Source organism: Labrus mixtus, chromosome 20 (assembly GCF_963584025.1).
Source record: "Labrus mixtus chromosome 20, fLabMix1.1, whole genome shotgun sequence".
Lineage (NCBI taxonomy): Eukaryota > Metazoa > Chordata > Actinopteri > Labriformes > Labridae > Labrus > Labrus mixtus.
The window spans coordinates 12,639,531-12,664,568 of NC_083631.1; the positions used below are offsets into that span (position 1 = coordinate 12,639,531).

The 25,038-nt window shown below is 40.6% G+C and overlaps 1 protein-coding gene across 1 annotated transcript in view; it reads left to right on the top strand.

Moving 5' to 3' along the window:
* Positions 1 to 23,858, top strand: part of usp31 (ubiquitin specific peptidase 31) — a 45,728-nt gene extending 21,870 nt beyond the window's left edge. Inside the window, exon 17 of the mRNA XM_061065778.1 lies at positions 23,398 to 23,858. Within this exon, the coding sequence (XP_060921761.1) occupies positions 23,398 to 23,433 (36 nt within the window). The 3' untranslated portion in view covers positions 23,434 to 23,858. The remainder of the gene's footprint in view (positions 1 to 23,397) is intronic.
* Positions 23,859 to 25,038: the final 1,180 nt, after the last annotated feature.

A 25,038-nucleotide genomic window follows, 5' to 3' on the forward strand; every position in this document is an offset into this window, starting at 1 on the left:
AGAAATCGTCACTCTTTCCGATTTTGATCAGAGCCACCCAAACGGTGAGTTGATTTTAATATAGATGTGCACGCACTTGGACATCCAATCAAAAATGTTGTCACGGTGTTGCACAGAGTTTTCTTCCTTTATGAAAATAGCACTCTCATAAACAAGAATGATTGGTTCCGTATCACAATAGAGATTTTGGAAGTTGATCTTCAGGGTCACGCTCCACTTTTATATTTGTGTGCGTGTGTGTTTGTGTGCGCTGGGCTTGAACATGTTTGATGTATGGTGTCGTTTTTTTTTAAAATAGGGTAACTTGGCTGTGATTATTTAGCAAAAAAGGAAAGTATGTTAAAGTTACATTTAGCAGAGTTGTAATATCTATATGTGATTGTTTGGGTGTCATTGTATTTGTATCAGTCTGTATCTTAAGGGCTGCATGGTGAGGTTGGCGCTGTTGCCTCACAGCGAGGAGGTTCCTGGTTCCAATCCCCATCGGACAGGAGTCTCTCTGTGTGGAGCTTGCATGTTCTACTCGTGCATTCGTGGGTCCTCACTGGGTACTCTGGCTTCCTCCCACTGTCCAAAGATATGCTTGTTAGGTAAGCTGGTGACTCTATTTTGCTTGTAGGTGTCAATGTGAGTGTGGCTGGTTGTCTGTCTCTTAACGTCAGCGCTGTGATTGACTGTCAACCAATCTATGATGTACTCCGCCTCCTGCCCAATGACAGCTGGGATCGGCTCTAGCCCCCCGCAACCCTGAATGAGGAAAGCAGTGTAGAAAGATAATGGATAGAGGTTTTATCTTTAATCTGACATTTTTTGGGTGAGCTGTATGTGTATGTATGTGAATTTCTAACTTTATTCACAGTTTTTCCTGCCAGCCCCTACGTGTAATTGCTGCAAGAAATCTGGATAAGTCAATGTATGAACAAATCAGGTAATATTCAGGGAAATTCCAAACAAGCGAACGGGTTGATAATATATTTAAATTACATTAGTGCACATAATGAAACTGCTTCATACTCCTATGGTAAATGGAATTGAGCATGTTTTGTGCTTTTACTCTGCATGTCACACCTACCCATTCACACCCTGATGGCAGTGGTTGCTATGTAGTGAGAAGTAACTAACACATTGGGCATGTTGGGGAAAACTATCCCTCGACCTTCCGGTAATAAGTCCAATTACATGCAGCATTTATATAAAGTCAAATACTGTCATCATAGTGTCGGACCCTGTGGCTCATCCGCCATCTTGGCACGTTCTTTTAACATTAGGGCTTCCCTCCTGAGACCAGGTGATTTATGTGACACTTGAACGACAGGGAAATCTTTCTGTGTAAGGGACATGAGGAAAACAAGCAACTCAGGAAGAGTTCAGGGACAGGCTGAGTGCATGCTTGAAAACGGTGATAGTGTTGTCATTGTGTGATTCACAGCTTTTTATCGTGCTGTAAGTCTTACATATCCAGTTTTCTGTTGTTTTGGTTGCAGGATCAGAAGCAGACAGTTTGTAGTGACCCTTTGCTCAGCGCTGCTCAGCACATTTCAAATGATAGCCGTATGGAGCAGTTTTCTCTCGGCTATTTTGATGACAGGTGATTCTGTGTTTTGCCATATTTTTCCGTCAAGGGAGGATAAAACAGGCCTGAACCTTTGAGACAGCAGGTCAAAACCCGAGAGTGTAATTTACATTGAATGTGCAGTACGCATACATTTGTTGACTACCACATAATATGAGGATTATGTTTGCCAGACAGCTTTGTTTGCGGAGCACATTAGATTCAGCTATTGCTTTAGTCCCGAGGCTGTGCACGTCTGTTAATCGTGGATAATTAGCGTTCATTTTTTAAATTAAATTTTTAACATGGGCATTAACTTGGGAAACAGTCATTCACACCTTTAACTCTTGGTACATTTGGTTTCCATTAACGTCCAAACCCTTCTCTTACATGTTAAGATTGTTCCAGGAAAAACCTAGGCAAGAGCACACACCTCCTGTTCTTCAGAGAGCTTATTGATTAATGAGCCAAAATGCCCGTCTCTGCCCCGGGGCGCCTTTATTGTGAAATGCTACTTGACTTACATGAAGGTACTTCTGGATTTCCGTAAGTGGTAATATGTCCTAGTGTCATTCCATTAAAGATACTTTTTCTAAGCCATCACAGCCTCTTAAGGACTCAAATCTAATGACATTGCAGAAAGCTAATGTTTTTGATTGTTTGTTGATAATATCAGTTAACGTCTTTGTTAATGGATTAATGGTGAACTTGGTTGCAATTTGAAGATATTTTGGAGGCTTAAACTCAAAACTTACCGGTAAAACAAAAAAGAAAAGCCTAAGGTCAAAATGTTTTGAAAACTGCAAGAGAGTGAAACTAGATGATTGACGTCGATGGAACTAAAATGCTCAAATCTGTACCACAGGGCGATAATAAAGACGGTAACAGAAACCCAGTGGTCAGTACACAGGGATAAATGGACCTACTGGCAAAGCACACTACACCTGGTGTTTTGAACATAAAAATCATTGTGCGATTACATGAAAATTGGATGGCCAATCATTTTCTACAACTAAGCTGAAGCTGTGCTTTTTGGCCGCCTAGATGTCATCAGACAGATTTGTCTTACGCCAGACCCCATGCCAGGCCCTTTAGATCTATTTTTGACACTTTGACCTCCAGGTAAAAGTAGTAAAAACCATCTGCTTTCAGCTCCATACAATCTCAAAGTTCAAAATCTGTCCTGTCATTCATTGACTTAGAAAAAGTATTCCAGTATTTCATCTTCTCCTGTGTCGATTGTTGCAACTTCCTGTATACTGGGATCAGCCATTCATCCTTGTCCTGCCCGCCACTGGTCAAGTATGCTGCAGCCAGACATCTGACTGGTTCCAGGAAGAGGAATCATATCAGATTTGTCCTAGTATCTCTTCACAGACTCCCAATATGCATACGTATTGATTTTAAGAGCACTTAATAGATTGAGATTCCGCAACAGCATCTTGATGTTTTTCCACTGTCACTACACGTTTGTACTTGTACGACGTATCCATTAAGACATTGGCATGCCAGTGAATGGTTTCACATTGCATTATGGGGTTGCAGAAGCTGGAGAGGTATGATGATGTGTGAACACACAAAGGGAGCTTCACATACACACACTCAGGCGTGCACATACTCACACAGTGCTGTTCCACCTCACTGTCTACTCCCTGCAGAGAGACAGTGTCTTTGCGCACACATTGAGGTGTTCCAGAGACGTTTTAAAACATATTTAAATGCTATCAAAGACATGTGATCATCCTGTCAGACAGAGCAGCATGACTACATGTTACCCTACATTTTTGAGTTTGACTTCATTATTCTTTGAAAAACTTTACAACATTTACATCATTGCATTTAAAGAGACACACACACCGAAACGGAGCGTTCTGAGAGAGCTGGTTTATACAGGGTCACAAACCTCCTCTGATGCTTGATTCATGTTATATTTTGACCAAAGCACAGCACAGATGTTTCATTGAGACCACAGGGGACTGTTTGAAAAGGTGGAAAAGGGCTATAATATGTCCTCTTTAATAAACTATGACTTTGTGCAGCAAATCATCATAGAATGACCTCTATCAGCAGCTCCAAGTAAAACTGACTTCCAGCAGGACCCTCATATACATGTTGGAATATGAGCCCTCTGGTCCTGAGGCAAGTTGGCGGCTTGTATTATTTTGTGTTTCCTGTGTTGTATGTCTCTATATTCTTTATTTGCTGGGGTTCGTATGCATTTTCCCTTTCATGCATTGTAGAGCGCTGTTGTTGATCAGCTGCTATTTTTTTAATTAGCTTTACAAATACATTTGACTTAAATTGTGTATTACAGAGTAGTTGAACCTTTGCCAACATACAGACATTTAACTTCTGTTGTAAATGCATATTCTCTTTTTCAAAGAGACCTACATATTATGAGATTAACGGGCAATAGAACAAGAAAAACTCTGCAAAAACCTTTATATTAAGCTTTTGTGCAGGAACAAAGCCTTGAAGGATCCATATTTTAAAAACCCCAGCACTCATGAATCCTCTTTATCATGATACATGGTTTCATGAGGAAAGCAGCTAATATGAATACAAAGCCAGATGCCCCCATAAGCTGTTCCACCATTATTTATTTATGAATGAATATTCTCCAACTGCATTAAATACCCCTTGGCTTAAGGAAATGGCCCAAGGTATTTGTAAGGCTTGGTCTTGGATTCTTTATTACCTGTCAAATCCCTAAAAGTAACACTTTATCATTTTGTTTTATCCCATAACACAGAATGTGTTAAACGTGGTCAACCAAATCAGACGGGGGATAAACGTTGAGCCTGTGGAGGCAGTGAGATTCACATATATGTTTTCATATAACAACGGAAATAGAGATTTGATGGTACATGCTAAGCAAACACATTTTATTTAGTGCATATGAAGGCAATAGGGACATGCATAGTCCAGCATTTATGTGTTCTGTATTTGCTGAAGAAACAATGTATTTGTATTTGCACTTGCACAGTCCTAATTATTAGACATTGCAGGTCAGTGTAGAAGATTCTTCAATAAATTACTTCATGACTTTTTTTTTAATGTAATATTATTTTAAAGGTTTCAGAAACCCGACAGAGAGATTTGCAAGAACACAAGATATTTTCTATGTACATACTTTAAAGGTGCACTATCTAGTTTTGGTAGAGACATTTGAAAGTTGTAGAAGTGTACAGATTTTGTGGTACATGTATATGTCCATAACTCTATACACAAACTGTCCTCAGAGGAAAATTTGTCCCTGGAACACTGGTTGAAGATAAAATGCTACGTGGGAAGTTATGGTGGGGGGTCCGCAACAGTGAAACCGTAACTCTCCTGGTAGCTTTTAAGCACTAAACCGTGTTCAGGGACCAATTTTTTCTTTCAGTAAAGTTTGTGTATTTAGTTCAGAAAATATAGCATATTATTGTTTCACTTCTCCAACTTTAAAATTTCACTGCCAAAACTCCATAGTGCACCTTTAATGATGTAAAGTGCTTGCAGGGACAAACATGACAAAAAAAGGAAAGTTCAATCAATCAATCATTATTTTTATAGCACCAAATCACAACAGATGTTATCGGAAGTCACTTAAAAAAAAGAGCAGGTCATGATTGTACTCTTTATTATATCATTTACAAAGACCCAACATTAATTCACCATGAGCACAGCACTTAAGCACAGCAACAGTGGCCAGAAAAAACTGAAACCTTGAGGAATATACTTATTATGAAACCCCTTTTCAGATGTGGATCACTTGAAGACCAGCCATTAATCCTTTGTGATTTAATTGATTATCAACCCCTTAATCTGTGTCTCTTAGTATGGAGCCAGTTGCTATATATAATACGATAAGATTAGATTAGATTAGATTACACCTAATTGTAAATTTGCGTGGAGACTTGTCTTGCATTAGACTTGTGGTTCTTAGGCGTATTAGGGGTTTGAGTTGAAGAGCACTGGGATTGTTGTGAGCTGTAAAACAGAGCGTGTGGAGCTGCAAGGGCCCAGAGGCGCATTATAAGCCCTCACTTTCCTCCTTTTAGCATATTGTTCATGTCATTTTTTACAAGTGTTTTATAATTTATTTTTCCTTTGGTCCTAAAATTGCTTGCTTTTTTAGCCTTATCCAATAGGACATCTTTACAAACTAAGCTGTATATTCCAAATTATCATATTAAGGTAGCTTCTTCTGAACTATAAAAATACAGACTAATTACAAGGCCGGCTTTTTGGAGTCTATTCCCTCCCTTTTTACACACAGCTAAAGTAAGATTGACTGTTCGCTTTGCATAGAGACGGATAGCTCTGTATTGAGAGTTGCTATGGTAACTGAGCAGATAAAACATGTAAGACATATTGATGAAACTGAAAATGAACCATTTTTTTTCTTTGATCCTTCTTGATGTAATACCCCTCTCGTTGAGCTGCTGCTTTTCAGTCCGCCCTCTGTCTCTCTAATTTTAGCAGTTGGAGTCAAGCAGGTCCAAGGCAGCAGGCCTCCGTCGTCCACAACAACAAAAAGCACAAAAACTCCAGGAAAGATTTGAAGTCAGTAACATGACATAACACAAAGAGAGAGAGAGATGCTTCATGTTTAGGTAGCTGAATGATTTCATGTGGCCACATTGAGGTATAATTGAGGTACCTCTGCATTAACTATGACATGTTATGTGTATGTGTTTCCTCATGCTAATATAGAGGAATAAAATCGGTCAGAGAACCCCACCCTTTGAAACTGACTTTTTGTGTGCACAGAGAACTTATAATTAACACGTATGAGCTGTAAACGATAATTAGGATGTAAACCAACTGATTAATTCTGTTTTACTGTATAGTTATGATGGACAATCATGTGATATGCAGCATAAAGATCTAATAGAATAAGTACAGGGGAAAGTCATCTTTCCAAGGCAGTAAGTAAATCATTTTGAACTCCATGCAGTGCAGATTCAGTGCTGTGGTAGACTCCAAATCCAGATTGCAAACCTTCAAATAAACCGATGCATGTACACATTAATGTTTCGCCATTTGCTTAACTGCTAAGTTATAGGTTTTATTGTTAGCTGGTACATCTAGCCTGTTGATAAGGACAAATTCATCATATGCAATAAATTAGTTCTAACTAAGGTTGAAACTTCCTTAAGCAGTCTATTGCAACCTAAATTGGCATATGATGTGTAAATATTTAGTAAAATCAACGCATTTTATAGGGCGGCTGTGGCTCAGTTGGCAGAGTCGTCGTCTCTCAACCAGAAGGTCGAGGGTTCCCCAGCTCCTGCAGCAACATGTCCAATGTCCAAGACACTTATCCCAACATTTTTCTAGCTGCTTCCTCTGATGCGTTTGAATGCAAATGAATGGGATTAGTTACTTCTGATGGTCTGACTACATAGCAACCACTGCCATCAGTGTGTGAATGGGTAGGTGTGACATGCGGTGTGAACACACTTTGAGTAGTCAGAAGACTAGAAAATCGCTCCAAGCTCAAGTCCATTTACCATTTACATTTCTGTAATCATAATGTAGCACTGAAATAGAATCTGCGTTTTGTATGACCCTGCTGTGAGTGCAGTTCTTCCCTTACATTATAATCCAGGGACCTGGAAGTAAATTGGCACCTTGATACAGTTTTCATACACTTTGAAGGGGCACTTTCCTGTGGCACTGTGTTTGCGCACTTGAGGATGAAGGACGCGTTCAGAACTTCTTTAATTTACATAAACGTCTCTGGTGAATTCTGCTTGTTGGTTTAATGTGGATGAATATAGGAACAAAGTGCCTCCCTTGAACATAGCTGTACTTCTTAATGCTGCTATGAGGTCTCCATACAGCCTTGAAGTCCTTCAATTAAAAACGCACGCTGGAAAACACACTTGGCCAAACGGTTGAAGCACTGCTTTAGTTTACCGTTATGAAACTTCTCCCTGTCTAACGATTTTTCCACCAAAGATAACTACTGATTGTACTTTAACGCTATATGGCAATGAGTCAAATTTCCCTGTGGCCGTCTGTCATGTTCATGAGAAGTAAAAAAAAAAAAAAAAAGAAGAAGAAGGCCTTGCTCTTCGTTCTGCTAATTAACTGCAACCAAAAAAAAGAGGCCCCTTCACATTCCCCAGACTCTCATTCCCACCAATGACAAAAACAATGAAGCCAGCAGATTGAATTCTAGATCATCCTACACTCTGAAGAGTAATATGAGCACTTTAGTACACTGCTCACTCTGGTGACACTTTTAAGCTGTTCTCAGAGCCCACAGAAACGGACTAATGAGAGTAGTCGCCGTGCTGTAATGAGTCAGCCAAGCGTTGGCTTTAACCAGAGCAACTTCCTGAACTAGAGCCCTGCTGCTGCTTTCTGTGTGTGTGTATGTGTGTGTGTGTGTGTGTGTGTGTGTGTGTGTGTGTGTGTGTGTGTGTGTGTGTGTGTGTGTGTGTGTGTGTGTGTGTGTGTGTGTGTTTGTTGTCTATCAAACTCTCTCCTTCAAATCCCAGCAGTCTCTAGCTGTCCTTCCAAACAGCCCTTTCTTCAGCGATAAGCACCGCTATTGCTTGTTAATTTTGATGACGCATGATTAAATGATCTGTGCTTCCTTTTGAAACAAACATGGATTACATAAAGCAGAATTTCATATTGGAGATTTCCGTTCTATTCTATTATTTAAAAAAGAAGAAGTCATTTCTGGTAATGAGTAATGTATCACCTCTCATTCTACAGATTTCTGACCTCAATATGACAGCTTTGATCTCCTCCGCAGAGTGTCCTAAAGAGTTCAGATGAAATGAAGCCCTATAAAGAGCAGGGGAAATGTTCACTGCAGTTAGCTTCTTATAAAGTAAGAAATGTCAGTATAGTGACTTTCTAGGCGAGCAGTGTAAGTCTACCTCTATAATTATGATATAAGTAAACATGTTAATGAATAAAATATAAAACTGCGCCACGAGTATGTAAACTCTAGAAACCTCATGGCAACTTATGAGCCCCTTAAAACTCTTATTTTCATGCATTTTTAAACAGGGGTAAAATAAAGGCTGGAGGAAAAGAGAACAGTGCCAAATGAACCCTACAAAAAAAGTCTTTACATGTTATGCAGAGGCAATTTACAGCAATTTATTGTGGCTGCAATCCAGCAGCCTCCTCCGGCACCTCTTTTATTTTCATAGAGGATCCAGTGACAGTAATGAATCATAGTTAAGAGCATACTGCAGTGTAAGCTCGCAGTTTATCAAACAGTCAGCAGCTCATTGCTTTTGATCCTTGGGATTGTCATTGTAATAGATTACAGTCCAGCGTGTTGACAGTTCTCCGACCAATCATTCCATATTTTCACACTTAAGATTTCTACCCAGGCGAGCTCTGAGGCTAAACAACAACAACAACAACAACAACAACAAGCATACACACCCGAGGAATCTCTCTTTGGAATGAAAATGCAGTGACCTTGGCCCGTGTTGTCCTTGTGAGTGTTGAGTTTCTTTGGCTGAAGGCAGGAATTTAATCATCGCATTCTTTTGTCGCTGAAATAGGTCCGCTCTGACATTCGAGGTGAAGGACGAGATATGTTTAGAGTGAGTTATCAGCTCTAAGACAGGAACAGAATGCTTTCAGTTTCCCTGGACGGGATCGTTTATCATCAGATGAGTTATACATATCTGGGGCTGACATCACTCTTCTTAATTCTTAATTCTCCGCCATTAATATCGGAGCAGTGAGTCAGGGTTATGTTGTTATGTTATGTTATGTTGTTGATCCGCCTGCGCATGGGTGAGATATGATGGTAAAGGTAGGATATAAGATGTGACTGAATGAGCTTAACATCACAAGGTGTGAATTATTAGGAAAGAGTCCATTTGAAAGTACCAAAGCCCTGATTCTGTGTCACTGTTGTTTCAACTGCCAACCCCCTGTCTTTAACATCTAAGTGATGCTGGTGAATTGTTGTTGGTTGTTTGAGCAATCCACACTCATGGCACTCAAAGCTGTGCCGATTGTTTTTTTGTTTGTCTCCTGTGTGCAATTGAACCCAAATTACAAGCTTGCTCCGAGATGTTTTTGGTTTCAAACGTTCATAATAGTCTCTCTTTGCAGGCAGAGCTGGGGTGTACTTTAAGCTCTTTCCTTCAACTAGTTGTGTCTTTGTTTGTTTTTTAGTCTTTTGTGCTATATTTCACTAGCAAGAACTATTGTGACGGAGGTTGTGGCCATTTTCTCCATATTAAACAGTAAACTATTGTACCATACTGAGGCACTATTTTAGCAATAAAATTCTGCAAACATTAATTCAGACTCAGTTTGGACCCCAAAATTAAATTATACTCTTGTTTCTACAGTTTTTTTTACACAGATATAAGATCACACCATGAAATAAGAACCCAATTTTTCATGAGCACGTGCACAACAAACCACAGATCGTCATTTTTTGTTCCAATGAATAGCTGTTGGATTCCCTTTTGTCAAACAATTGTACTGAAATGTTCTTACCAAGGCTTCCTTTTTTCTAAATGGGCACATTGATAAGGACCATGTGAGCCACCGTTGAATGCATCAAAAATTGTGTCACATTCTGTCATGTGTGAAACAGTTTAGGAGCTTGTTGCAGCCGCAAGCTGTCCATCATTCATCCTTGGTGTGAGAATGGAACACAGCTGAGGGAAAACAAAAAACGCATCACAGACTTAAAAACACAGCACACAGGGCTGCATGTTGAACAATGAGATCCTTACATTACATAACATGCCAGGTGCCACTCTCCTCGCTGCTCCCCCCTCGGTTCTCTTCAGCATGAACTTTCCTCTGCTGATGTTAACAGCTGGAGATGGTGTGGCTGAGCTCGTACATGGCTGACGGAGCGTTTCATCTGATATATAAAGGCTATTGCTTTACTGCAACAGCAATGAAGAAAAGTGTGTAGCTGTGTAGAATCATGTAACACAAGCATATCCCACTTGAATTAAATCGTTCGGTTTTAAAGACATATTAAGAGCTCGTCCAAGAGTATCAAATATAGCGGACCAAAAGCCGGTGAGTTTCGGGCATGTCCAGAACATATGTAAATGGTCAGCTGGAGACTGTTTACAGCGTTTACAAGCATCACTATGACTTGGATATATTTTAGCCAGTCTAGCATTGGTGAAGTGGGCTTTATGGAGTACCTTGCACTGCATTAGGCTGTGCCTGGCATATATAGAGTGGACCAGTTTTAAAATGTCTCTCCACTGACTATTGGATATATTTGCCCCAAGATCATGCTCCCAGGATTCTTTAACCAGTGTAGTGGTGACTGGGCTCAGAAGGCCAATCCTATTGTAGATAACAGATATCAATCTTTTTTGGTCAAAATTAAGAGAAAGGAACTGATCAATTTCTGCCTCTGGGGGGCGATTTGGAAAATGAGGAAACTGTTTTTGGATGAAGTGTCTTACTTGTAGGAATTGGAAACAGTGAGAACTGGGCAAATTGTATTTCTTTGACAGGGACGTAAAAGAGGAGAAGACTCCATTTTGATACAGGTCATTGAGTGTTTTAAGGCCGCTGATCGTCCAAGTGCGATAGGCGGAGTCAGAGCAGGATTATTCAAAATAGGAGCAAGAGTAGAAGCCCTATGCAAACCGTGATGTTTCCTGAACTGAAGCCAAATCTTGATTGTATTAGTAACAACTGGATTTTGTGAGCTCCTATGTAAATTTTCAGGCAGCTGTGAGCAGATCGCAGAGTGCAGGGAGCAGGGAGCAGGTAGAAGATGGCACTTCAATGTGAGCCCAGGGTGGGCAGGTGTCCGGAAATTTCGCAGTGGACCCAGTATAAAAGTTTATTTATATTACAGGCCCAAAAGTAATGTCAAAAATTGGGAAGTGCCAGTCCATCTTCAGATTTAGAGAGTTGAAGTATGGATTTCTTAAGACGGGCTGGTTTTTTGTTCCAAATGAATGTAGTCATTTATTGGTCGAGGCTAGTGAAAAAGGATTTATTGAGACAGATTGGGATGTGTTGAAATAGATACAAGAATTTCGGAAGCATAACCATTTTAATGAGATTGACCCGGCCTGCAACGGACAGGGGGAGGGCAGCCCATCTGGATAAGTCTGATTTACATTTATCTAGAAGCGGCTGAAAATTCTTAAGGAACAGTTCTTTGGGAGAATTTGAGACAAATACACCCAAATATTTGAATCCGTCCTCTGCTATTTTAAAGGGGAACGTAGATTTCGTGAGAGACCTCGCCAAGTCATTCACAAAAAATAGTTCACTTTTCTGAATGTTCAGTTTGTAGCCTGACAAGCGGCCAAACTGATCTAAATTGACAATACTGGGGGGAGAGAGGATGTGGGATTCGAAACAAACAACAGAAGGTCATCTGCATATAGTGACAGTTTATGAACCCGACCGAAACGAGTGATACCTTCAAACTCCTGCTGGTTCCTAAGCCAAATAGCCAGCGGTTCAATGGCTATATTAAACAGCTGGGGTGAAAGCGGCAACCCTGGCAGGTCCCACGCTGGAGAGGGAAATAAGCCGAATGAATGCCATTAGTGTGCACAGAAGCCGACGGAGCCGCATACAAGAGTTTAACCCAAGAGATAAAATTTGGATCGAAACCAAATTTTTCTAAAATAAACAATAAATAGCCCCACTCCACCCTATTGAACGCTTTCTCTGCATCGAGCGCCACAACAATTTCCGGATTATTAGATGCAGGAGAGTGAACTATATTCAACAGTCTTCTAGTATTGAAGAAAGGGTGCCTCCCCAACGTGAACCCTGTTTGATCTGTTGAAATTCTTGAGGACATCACATTTTGAAGACAGAGGGAGAGAACTTTCGCAAGAATCTTGCAATCCACATTTAAAACTGAGACTGGTCTGTAATTACCACAAACAGTAGGATCCCTGTCCTTCTTCAGAAGTAGTGAGATGGAAGCCTCTGACAGAGTCCCTGGTAATCGGCCATTGTTAAAGGAGTCATTAAACATTCTCGCTAAAATAGGGGCTAATAGTACTGAGTAAGCCTTGTAAAATTTGACTGTGAAGCCATCAGGAGCGGGTGACTTTCTATTCTACATAGATCGGATCGCTTCCTGTAAGAGATAGGTCTGCCCAGTTCCCTGGAAATGTTTACATCAATAGAAGGATAAGTTAACGAATCAAGGGGGTTGGGGGCAATTGCGGAGATCGGGGGGCAATCCGACGTGTACAGTTTAGTGTAAAATTCAGAAAAAGATCTGTTAATGTCAACTGGATCGGAAGTATAGCTACCATCGGCTAGTTTGATTTTGGGAATTGACCTAGAGCAGGCATGGGCAAACTACAGCCCGCGGCCCACCGAACTTGTCCAAATTATATTATTATTAAATTAAATTTTATTATAATTAAACCTCGTTCGTTTTCCCCTGTAATGCCTGCGTTTCCCCAATAGATGGCGCACTTCAGAGTGTGGTGTATTACGCCCTTCTTCACTTTTTCGCTTTGCCCTATGAACCCGTATGAGCCCTTCTGTAAAAATGAGCGGATCAAAGAAAAGAAAAGTGGACAGTGAATGCCGAGTGTTTAATACGGAGTGGACAACTAAATATTTTTTCACTGAAGTCCGATCAAAGGCTGTATGCCTGATATGCCAAGAAACTGTTGCAGTTTTCAAAGAGTACAGTATCAGCCATCACTTTGCAACGAAGCATGCTAACTACGCTAGCAAGCAGTCCCCGCAAGAACGGGCGGCTACGGCTCAGAGGTTGAAGGCTAATTTACAGACTCTGCAACATTTTTTTCACCAACAAACTGCGATTCAAGAGTCAACTACCAAGGCAAGTTTTTTGCTGGCATTCAAATTAGCAAAGGCTAGCAAGCCTTTCTCCGAAGGTGAGTTTTTAAAAGAATGTATGGTAGAGACAGCAGGTCTCTTGTGTCTGGAGAGCCAAGGCCAGTTTGAAAAAATCAGTTTATCTCGCAGGACTGTGACTCGCCGTGTGGAACCGATTGACGAAGATATAGCCAGCGAATTAAACAAAAAGGCTGAGTCCTTTAAGTTATATTCACTAGCGCTGGATGAAAGTAATGACGTAAAAGACACTGCTCAGCTCCTAATTTTTATCCGAGGGATTAATGACAGTTTTGAGATAACGGAGGAGTTTTTGACCATGGAGTCCCTGAAAGGAAAAACGTGAGGAGAGGACTTGTATAACCAGGTGTCTGCTGTCATCGAGAGAATGAAGCTACCTTGGAGTAAACTTGCCAATGTCACAACGGATGGATCGCCAAATTTAACTGGAAAACATGTTGGGCTGCTGAAAAGAATCCAGGATAAAGTGAAAGAGGAAAACCCTGACCAGGATGTTATTTTCCTTCACTGCATCATCCATCAGGAATCTCTGTGTAAGTCTGTATTGCAGCTTAATCATGTCGTGAATCCAGTTGTAAAACTTGTTAACTTTATACGAGCAAGGGGACTTCAGCATCGTCAGTTTATTATGTTCCTGGAGGAAACTGATGCGGATCATCAGGACTTACTGTACCACTCTCGTGTCCGCTGGTTAAGTTTGGGCAAAGTGTTTCAACGAGTGTGGGAGCTGAAAGAGGAGATCAGCGCATTTTTGGAGTTAATGGGGAAATACGACAAATTTCCTGAGCTAAGCGATATACCTACGTATGTGAGCAGACATTCAGCGTCATGAACATCAACAAAGCCCCTCACAGATCCAAGTTAACTGACCAACACCTCGGATCTATCCTGAGAATTACCACTACAAAACTAACTCCAGACTTTAATGTACTGGCAAAAAAGGGAGATCAACAACACTGTTCCCACTGAAACTGAACGTGAGTTTCTCTACTGTGTTTATTAAAATTTAAATTAATTAAATGAATGCATTTGGAAATGAATTTGTACAATGAGCCTTGCATATTCATGCTTTGCTACCTGTTAAAGGCCAAATCCTTTCATGTAATGGCTTTTACATGTCATTTATATTAGTTCACACAAACACTCCATCCATCTGTTCCTGGCCCGGCCCCTCTGTCAAATTTTAGAACCCATTGTGGCCCGCGAGTCAAAAAGTTTGCCCACCCCTGACCAAGAGGCACAAGCCTGTTGTGCCAGAAGCCTACCAGCCTTGTGTCCCTGCTCAAAGAAACATTGTCTGGACTGTCGTAGTTGTCGCTCCACTATGTTTGTCATAAGCAGGTCCATGCTCCGAATGTAATAAAAGCCGCTTCTTATACAGAGTGGGAGATGGAGAATTGGAGTACACACCAGTTTGAGAAGTTCATCTGCGATTTCCACTAGCCTAGCCCTTTCAGCCCTCCTCACCTGGGAAATATAGGATATTACCTGTCCTCGAACAGTAGCTTTAAGTGCTTCCCACAAAGTGCCACTCCCAATGTCAGGAGTGTCATTAAACTCAACATAGTCACGGATTTCTGCAGCAACAAAATCCTTAAACTTAATATCTGAAAGCAAGTGGGAGCTGAACCTCCACAGTGTGCGTCTGGTTGTACTCTGCGGGAACTTAATGTCGACCCGAAATCAGAGCATGGTCCGAGGTGGCTATAGGGTGATAATCACATGCATTAACACAATGTAGGAGATAATTATCGACTAAAAAGAAATCAATTTTGGAAAATGTGTGGTGTACATGTGAAAAAAATGAAAATGTTCTTCCATGAGGGTTCCTAAATCTCCAGGGATCTGAAATTCCTAATTGAGATGCATATGTCGACACTACACCTGCTGACTTGGATAGCGTGGTTTGTGTAGGGGAGGACCTGTCAACAATCGCATCCTGGACTAAATTAAAATCCCCACCCATGATTATGCGGGGGCTGTCAGTGTTGGAGATTTTAGCAAAGAGTCTTGTGAAAAATTGATCATCATCCCAGTTAGGTGCATAAATAGAAACTAAAATTACGGGTGTGTTTTGTAACGTGCCCGAAACCACAACATAACGGCCCTCAGTATGTAGTATAACATCTGATGGTTCAAACATAATGCGCTTATGAATGATAATGGTCGATCCCCTCACTTTGAATGAAATAGGTGGCTAATCCACGCCCTCTTAATACGGAGGGTGTCCGATGTTTTAAGATGAGTTTCCTGTAGAAACATAATGTCCCCTTTAAGATGTTGCAACCGTGTCAAGACCTTACCAATTTTGATGCTGTTGTTCATGCCCTTGGATTTTCAAGAAATCACCCGCACTCCACTACCTGACATCATAACAATATCAGCCATCTATTAGACCATAGGGAAAAGTCTATCTGACGCTGTGCAGCACATTGTACACTGTGGAGAGAGATGGGGAGAGTGTAGGAGGAGGGAGAGAAAACATAAAAAGAGCAAAAAAAAAAGAAAAAAGGAACAAACAAACAAATGACAAGAAGCTGAAAAATACACATCAACAAAACAGCCAGTCTAATTCGCAACTACACCTAATTCCAACCCCAAATAAGAACCTTATCTGAGCTCTCTCGCTCTCGGCTAAGCCTAACTTAGCTTAGTGCTAACTTCCGGGGTCTCCTCCCTTACATTAACAGTAACTGACCCCATAATAAAAAAAAATAGAAATAAAGTGAATATACGATCGAGAGATATATCCCAACCTGTGTGCAAATATCTTGAGAGTAAACTGATGCAAACATGTCCCTGAACAAGACACATAAACAACAATGACCTTACAGAGAGGATATTATCAAAACATTCCGCATAGTTGCCAGATCGCCATCTATAATTAGGAATTACTGGTAAAGTTACTAATATTGATAACAAGCCACTCATATGAGTAGAGTAGTAACAGAATGAGTTTGAGTACCACCAAACTTCAATAAGAGCTTAAACTGGTGGGTAAATGTATAATATATAGCAAAAATACTCTCGATAGCCTGGCAGATAAGAGAAAATGAGGAGGGATGAAAGTTAAAATAAGATTAAAAAAATAATAACAGTGGTCGCCTATACATAGGAATCAAGTCACCACCATACACAAGAATGTGACCTTGCGATACTCTCATATCTGTCAACATTGTAAATATAGGCATCGAAACTTAAGAGCAAAAATAGCGGGATTAAGAAAAAAACCTAAAAAAAGTTCAGTCATAGTGGTAGAGCCTTTGAAAATATCGGCTTGACTGGCCTGTATTTCTGCCGTTGTTCCACAACATCTGGAGCATAGTCTTGGTAGATGGCTATGGAGGAGCCTCGAAACTGTAACTTGCCCCTCCTGGCCCGGGTCTTCTCCTTCACCTGGTATTTGTGTAGCCCTATAATAATGGGCCTTGGTCTCTGTTCCGACTTCGGCTTACTAGCGAGTGTCCGATAAGCCCTGTCACACTCCGGTGGCGATTCCAGGAAGCCCTCACCAAAAACCTCCATCAGTAAAAAAAGTTGGTTGGACGTGGTCCCTCGGATATTATTTCGACGACTCCGGGACTCAAAGTCGCTAACTTTAGCCAGCAGTTTAGTATTGCTCTCTGTTAGCGTAGCACATGTTGCTACTAATGCTGTTAGGCACTCGTCTTGCAAGTTAGCATTTTCCTCGAGTGAGGTAATCTTCTGAGCATGGTCCGAAACCGTAGCATGGACAAGGTCCAACTTTGCTTCGAGTGTTGAAATAGTTGCCTTGAAGTCCGCTGAGAGGGCTTGGCGGTGTTCTTCCAAGAGGCTAGCTATAGCCGACAGCCCCACCGGAGGAGTTAGGCTTGGCACCCTGGTCCTTTGCACTCTGTCTAATTGAATACTTTGACATTTCTTGTCGGTTTGCAACTCAGGTGTAATATAATCGTTCACCGGTTCAGTGGTATAACTTATGGGATATTAAAAGGTAGAAACAGTTGCGGGAGAGAGCCTCGACGCCTGTCTACTCCATCTTGCCCAAACCGGAAGTCAATGGCCCATTTTTTAATCATGACATGTGCAACATGCAGCGTGTCCATTGTTCTGAAACAACAGCTAAGCGATAGTCACAAGTCGGTCAATGATTTTGTTATGCTTATTGGTATTCAATAGACACATTAAGCTTAACTAACCACCATAAATACCTATATGCAATAGCATAGTAAAAAGTAAAAGCAATTCTCTTACCTTCCTTGACAGTACATGGACAAAACACACCAAAATGGCCTGTTTTCAGGAGGCTTCGACTGTGGTCCTCATACCCATGACGTTGATGTCTGATACTTCAACATGGTTGCCATTTCACCATCGGGGAGACGCCTGGTGAGATTATCGATGATTTACTGGTAAAATTGTGACTTATTTATTGTTGATTGATTTTCAGTGAGATCAACCCTTTTGAACTGGCAGATGCGTGTCCCCTCATTGACTTTAATATCTGTGTTCCCCTCTAGAGCCTTCATTTATTTTTTCATCTCCTGTGCAGCAAGCTCTACAATCTTGGCACATGGATGATCAGATCGGTCATCAGGGCAAATTGTCGCACCATCAAAGCAACCTTTCTTTAGCGACCATGTAGGCTGCCCTGAATGAGCTAGCTGTCTCCTTAAACATCTTGGAGCTGAGTTCTGGAACTTTCTTGGGAAGTACTTTCTGTTGTTTGAGATTGGCTTCCTAGAGTCCTACTGATCCAGGCAGCTGCCATATGCACTCCCACCTTTTTTCTCAGAAAGTATAGTGCCTACCTTTACCCTTACCTTTGCTTACCAGCCAGCTACAGGGAGTGAATATTGGTCCTAGTTTTTCAAGGTTGCCAGGAACATGAGTCCAAAATAAATAGGTTACTCTGAGGTGTAAATAAAAAAACTGATTTGGAAAGCATATATTCCAGTGTTGTCTTTACAGCTGGTTTCCGCTTTACCAAAGAGGTGAAAAATACATTATTACAGAAAAAAAGGGATCCAAATACATCTTCCACTGACATAACAGCTAAATGATGCGTCTTTCCTGCAAGAGCAAATACACCTTCTGTCAATACTATGCTGTCAGTTATATGCACGTACTATAGGGCCTGTCGGACCTCCAGATGTGCATCACATCACACAGAGAGCTGATGTTTATTGTTTGTTTGTGCATAGTGACTGATTAGGAAGATAAGAGGAATACCAGCCCACCTGGTATGCAATAAAAGTGGCTTTAATCAGTGCCATCATATCCTGAGACCCTTCTGCCAGGTATTATCAACCCCCCAGAACACAGCCAGACAGTCAATCCCACCCATGCTGTGCTCAGCATAAGGATATGTGAGTGCAATCTAAAAGCTGCTCCGCTAACTGAGACAGAGCATCTATAGAGCCCCATTCCTGGGAGCATATAATTTCCCATTTCAGCATATTGGCCTGTTCTGTAATTAATCTTAATTTCGGGGCAGGAGGTGCCAGGGGAGGGTGTTATATGTGTGCTTCGGAGATTGGTGTGCTGTCAGCTCGGACCTGCACTCCCGTCTTTTAATAAAGAAGAAAAGAGGGAATTGAACACAATTGGCTGTCATGGAGGAAAAGTGAAGAGGTTTGTAGGAATGATTTAGGGTAACTTTTGGAATCTGGGTGCATGCAGAAGTGGAAATAAGTCAGCGTAATATATTATGCTTTCTTCCTTGCTATTGAACTCCATAGGCAATAATTATAAAGCTGTATTTAGTCTTTTACAGTGTAGTTTATTGTGTCATAAATCAACACTGCTTGTATTAAACTGTGATTTGAAACAGGTGTACAATAATATTTTTTGTATAGTATTCACCACAACACACAACATAACACACTATTATTATTATCATACAAAAATAACGAAGCGACAGGAGCTTTAAATAGAAGTCTCTGTAATGTTTTTTTACTTACCTTTGGGCCATGTGCCTTACTACTCATCCATCATGCATATTAACACAATTATACGTTCACTTCCACTACCATGTACAATATTACTTTTCGTCATTTCATGTACAGTTACGTTCTAATATTATATGCTATGTCACATAAACTATCATGTGCAGCTTAACTTTTACTGTGTAACTGACAGTGTTATTCTATAACTTTTCTCCTTAGCTGACTCTTTTGTTACTAACTAACATCGTTTCTTTCTATCTCATAAAATATGGATGACATGACAATCCCCCTCCCCCCAAAAAAAAGAAAAAAGAAGAAGACTAAACATTTGAAGCTCCCCCTTCTGACCGGCTGCTTGAGATAATGTTGTAGTACTTGAAATCGGTCTTGTTCTAAAGACCAATTTTTGAAGGTCTGGTCTCAGAATGAGAAGCATCTTTAATCGGTCTTGTCTCTGTCTCAGACTGGGCGGAGTGGGGATTTTATAATCAAGACCAGTCAAGACCACCACTGATCAAGACTATTTTTCCAAGTCATTACTGTGATCAGAAGGAAAGCGGCACTTTCTTAAAGAGGGAATAACTTTGTTTCATTCATAATAAAAATTTTATTTATCCCCCAGTGTTACGGTCAAAGTGAGTGACACGCCCGCTGCACAAAAGATGATGATTTTTCTGTGATATTAATGGTCCTGGTCTTTTCTTGGTCTCGCCCTGCCTTGGTCTTGACTCGGTCTCGATCCCTTAATGTTTGATCTTAGTTAGTTAGTTAGTATATGGTCATGACTACAACGCTAGCTTGAGATAATAAAATAAAAAAAATAAAAATCAACATCCCCCAACATAATTACTGTCAGTTTAGTTCATATCGTGCATTTTTTACAATATTGTTCGCAGTTTAGCTCTAACGAGTTATTTAATACGATATAAAACGAGGTATAATGCCATTATTGATAGCTTTGCTGACAAATGCAGCTCCATCTCAATGTGTGCAAAGAACCATCTGCTCTGCTTTGGACTCTACTCTCTATCTCTAAGTTAAATGTTTGTTTGGGTTAGCAAAAGGCACCACTGCTACAACCAACCAATGTCTACTGCGCAGATTTTTAGCTTCAAAATGACATCACCAGCGTGTTAAGTCAGGGCCCATCGGAGTGGTATGTTTAGCGATTGAAATTTCTACGGGATTAATAAAGTGCTGTCTTATCATTTATATATTCTGGAATCGAAAAGCAGATGTTTGAGTCATTTTTTTTCTATCGATCAGACTTTCCCTTCTTGTCATTTATTTATTTTAGCCTTTATTTAACCGGTAAATATCAAATCTGACAGCTGGATACATTTGAAATGGAAAGCCTGGTATTGAGAAGAGACAAAGCAAACAGAGGTCAGAGTCTGCAGTTTAGAGCAGTAATGGCCGCCCATGGTAATACAGTATCTATTTTCTGTTCACACACAGGCGCCTTAATAGATGAAATGTGGAATGAAATATGGCTGCGAGCTCGGGGACTGAAGTCGAATGGGTATTTATGTTTAATTGCGGCAATTTATTTATTTAAATGTGTGAAAGAACACCGTGTGCTGTAGGATTTCCCGTCAGGTATTTTTAATGACCCACAGCTAAGAGGGTGCAAAGGAATGCTAATGAGGAGCTGGCGGTAAATACACTGAAATCCCTTTTCAGAACCGTTTTCATACATAAGAAAGACTGCAGTGTTTTCTCTTGTTTGAAATGGGAAACAGTTGCTCAGTCTGTTTGAGGACGGTCCTTCTGCGCGGCAATACTCGGAATAATGAACGTGTTTTTTAATATTACAAAGATAATTAGACTGATCCTCGAACAAGACAGCAGCTGCTTATTCTCAGACTTCTTCCCCCCTGTCTCAGGTTCAAGCTGAAAATCCCTGCGACATGTTTAAAATATCAAGTAGACACATGCTGTAACGGTGCATATTTGCATTGATGGACTCGCTGTTTTTTCGCTCGGCTGATATGCAAGATACGTCACGTGGGATGTATTAACTTTTCACCTCGCTCTCTCTCTCTCTCTCTCCCTCCCTTCCTCCTGATCTGCCACCATCTTTTAAGTCGTGGAGAATATTCCTCTCTCAGCATCTACGATTGAACTGATCCTCACACTCTGATGATATGTAGAGGACAGGTGAGCGTGTCAGATACCTACACTGTTATGCACTTACTCTCCTGACAGATTACTAAACCACAAGAGCAAAAAAAAAAAAAAAAAAACCTCAACAAATATAAGAAAGCACGATTTCCCGTGTTATTTAAGACAAAGACAATCTTTGCTTTCTGAAACTCTAAAGGACTGAGACCCTTTTTTATTTCACTTACCATGTACTGGGAGTCAACATGTCTGCTTTTATTTGTCCAAACATTGCTAACACACTAGCCTGAAAACTCGCAAAGATCACATAGAAGGCAATCCAAGCCCTTCTACAGTAACAGTTTTTATTGTTACTGATCTACACTCCTTTCTCCAAACAGCTTTTCAGGGAGTACATTTATCATTTCACAGAGGAGCAGCTTCCTTCCTGTCGCTTTGCGATTTTTTTCAGAATATGGAAACTTGTTCTCTGATTGGCTGACTGGTTTATGAAGTCAACATCAGGATGGATACACTCCAAATCACTGTAAGTGGTCATCATAATTAATGATGAAGAAGGAAAGCACGGATTCGGTTGAAGCTATAGAAGCTGTATTTCACCTTTCTATCTTCCACGAAGGAGGCAAATCACCGTTAAATACAACTTTAAAGGCTGTATGTACTTCAGTTTGAAATGTGTCCATGCTGTTTGCCGGGCTGCAGCAATGACCTGGGTTTTCCTTTTTTCTTATCGATTATTTTCTGGCTATTTCCCATTTTATTGACAGGACAGCAGAAGAAAGAGAGGAACTATTGGGAGGAGAGAAAGTGAGGATGACATGAAGCAAATGGTCAAATGTCCTCTAGTCGATACTCTCTACACATGGGCCATATCTTCTTACCATTTATCTAAACCTGCTGCATGTGAGCTGTCTATTTAAAGATTCTCATGATCAGTGCCTTTTTTTATCGAAGTCTTGCATATATTTGTTTTTACCACAACAGCTGGCTGATGTGTTGAGCAAACCTCACTTTGAAGCTTTGTGAAAAATCACAATCATTAAAGGTAATGATCATGATTCTATCAGCTCTCCAGTTGAGTCAACAATTAGTCAGAAGTACAACCCTTTTGCAAACTGTGAGGAACATCAAACAAGCATATCTTGTAGGTTTACTTAATTGTTCAAATAAATACATTTTTAATTAAAAATGAATGGGAAAGCACCCTACAGTAAGTCTACCTTATCTGTTTGTTTCCAGTTGCTAGTCTGACAGGGCTGAGGTGAAGTTCCACTTGATTGTTTCTGAGGGCAGTGGCCCGCCCGCCTTCGCTCCACGACCTGCCAACAAACAACGTGTCACTTGGACACGTTATTTCCCAGGCTGCTGCCGTTCTGTACCGCCACACTGGAGTGCATTGGACCAAGCTTTTATGACATAATGATAGCTCTGAATAAATGTCTCCTGCTGCTTATTTTACTGCCAAATAAAATAAAAAGAAGACGTGTCAGGGCGGCAGTGCAGGTTAAGTTGTTAAAAAAACGACAGTAAGTGGATGGCAGCAGAACATCACCTTCACAATCAGAATTGCAATAATGATGTTTGCACTACCTCTGCCTCCTGCATGTACAGCCTCAGGCAGCAATCAAACAACTTCACTTTCATTGGTCTCAATGATGCTTCATTGTCTGATTCTATTTTAGTCATTTTGCAACCAGGAGAAAATTGTGATTCCTTAATCAAATCTATATGCCTGTTATTCATTGCATTGTTTTATCTTATCCAGCCACCATGTCTGTAACAAATTACACTTATGAGCTTTATTTTAAGACAAAATACATAAATACTCTGTAGGCCGGTTCACTAAGCCCTTAGTGGACTTTTACACCACAGGTCACACCTACCCATTCACACACTGATGACAGAGGCTGCTATGTAAAGTGTACATCAGTATTAACTTATCCCTTTCACACACATTAATAGGTCGCCACCAAAGCAGTGGGAGCAACTTGGGGTTAAGCGTCTTGCCCAAGGACTCATCGGACATGTGGCTGCAGGAGCTGGGGATCGCACACACGACCTTCCGGTTGAGAGACGACCGACTCTACCAGCTGAGCCACAGCTGCCCCCAGTTGGTGACTGTGATCGATCAGATCGCGACCTGCCATGCCGCCATTGCCAAAACTTATGGGGTTAGTAGTTAAGCCTACATTGTTTGTTGGAGGTAGGAGATAAATGAGCTGAGAAATCTAGAAAACAACAGGAAATTACGTGTTGTCACAGGAAAACTGAGTAAATAAAATGTAGACTATAGATTCATGTCTGCTTCAGGCCTCCGTAATTTAAAACTCCAATACTCTGTGTTATAAACCTTCATAAGTTTCAAACTATTGTCTGTACATGATGATTGCTGAATTAAACAGAAGTTCCATCATTGTTTCAAACTTTTGACATACAGAAGAGCAGTTTGTCAAAGTTGAGCTCATTTGATGGTTTATAAACGTTTTAATAATGAATCATGTTGCTTGAATTGCTTCCTCTGAAGATTGTATCTTTAATGTTGGACTTTAGCTTATATATCGTAAGTGAAAAATAAGCCACTTAATGAAGACACAACTGTTCCAAGGGCCATTTGCTGTGTGCTAATTTGCACAAAGACCGACTGAGTGGGAGGTTAATTGTGGGGATTTCAAATCTCACTTGAATAAAATGCGACTGTGAAGCTAGAAATGCTTCAGCGTCGCTCGTTTGCTGGGCGATAAAGCTCAATCAGGACCATTAGCCTCCGTAGGACGCCAATTCAAACAAGGATGTAGTTTAAAACATAATGGTTGCAATTATGAAACATTGATCTCTTTTATTAGCGCAAGAAGATTTTTTTTGGTCATGACTCCTGGAATAACAAGCTTAGATTGAACTTCTTTGTACAGAAAATAACGCAGAAGTTTGGAATCATATCAGTGAAACACTTTGTGGAGTCCACATTAATACTTTTGTGTGATTGGTGTCTAAACATTTTTTTGAGAAGAGCTGAGAACATTTCCGTTGCAAAAAGAAAGAACAAATAATATGGATTCATCTCATGGATACAGAAGCTTTTAATCTTTCCACCATTCCAGATATTGAGAACAGCATTGAGGCAGGAGTAGCACAAATAGTCGGTCAGTATCCCGATCACTTTTTGTCCTTGCAGCCTCTGGGTTTCCTCTGCATCTCCCCCTCCTCTCAGCAGTACAGGAAACCAGGGATTTTGAGTGAGATACACAGGTTAAGAAAAAAAAAAAAAAACTAACAGAATATTCATGATGCTCGATGCAAGTGACATGCAAGTCACACCACTTGTGCAATCAGAAGTGTGAAGGCGTTGCAAATGAGCAGCTTGTGTGTGGCTGGTGAGCAGTCAGAGAGCTGCAATCTGATTCTCACAGCCGAGCTGTCTGATTGTTCCTGCGGGCCAAATGTGTGTGTGTGACACATAAATATTCAATTACAAACAGATAAGTGTCGATTTTTCACCAGAGCTGCATTTACCAGATATTGATTTAAAACCACAAGATCAGCCTTGTTCTTGTTGTGTTCATAAGGTACAAACGCTTCAGATAAATCCTGCTCCTGAGCTCTCAA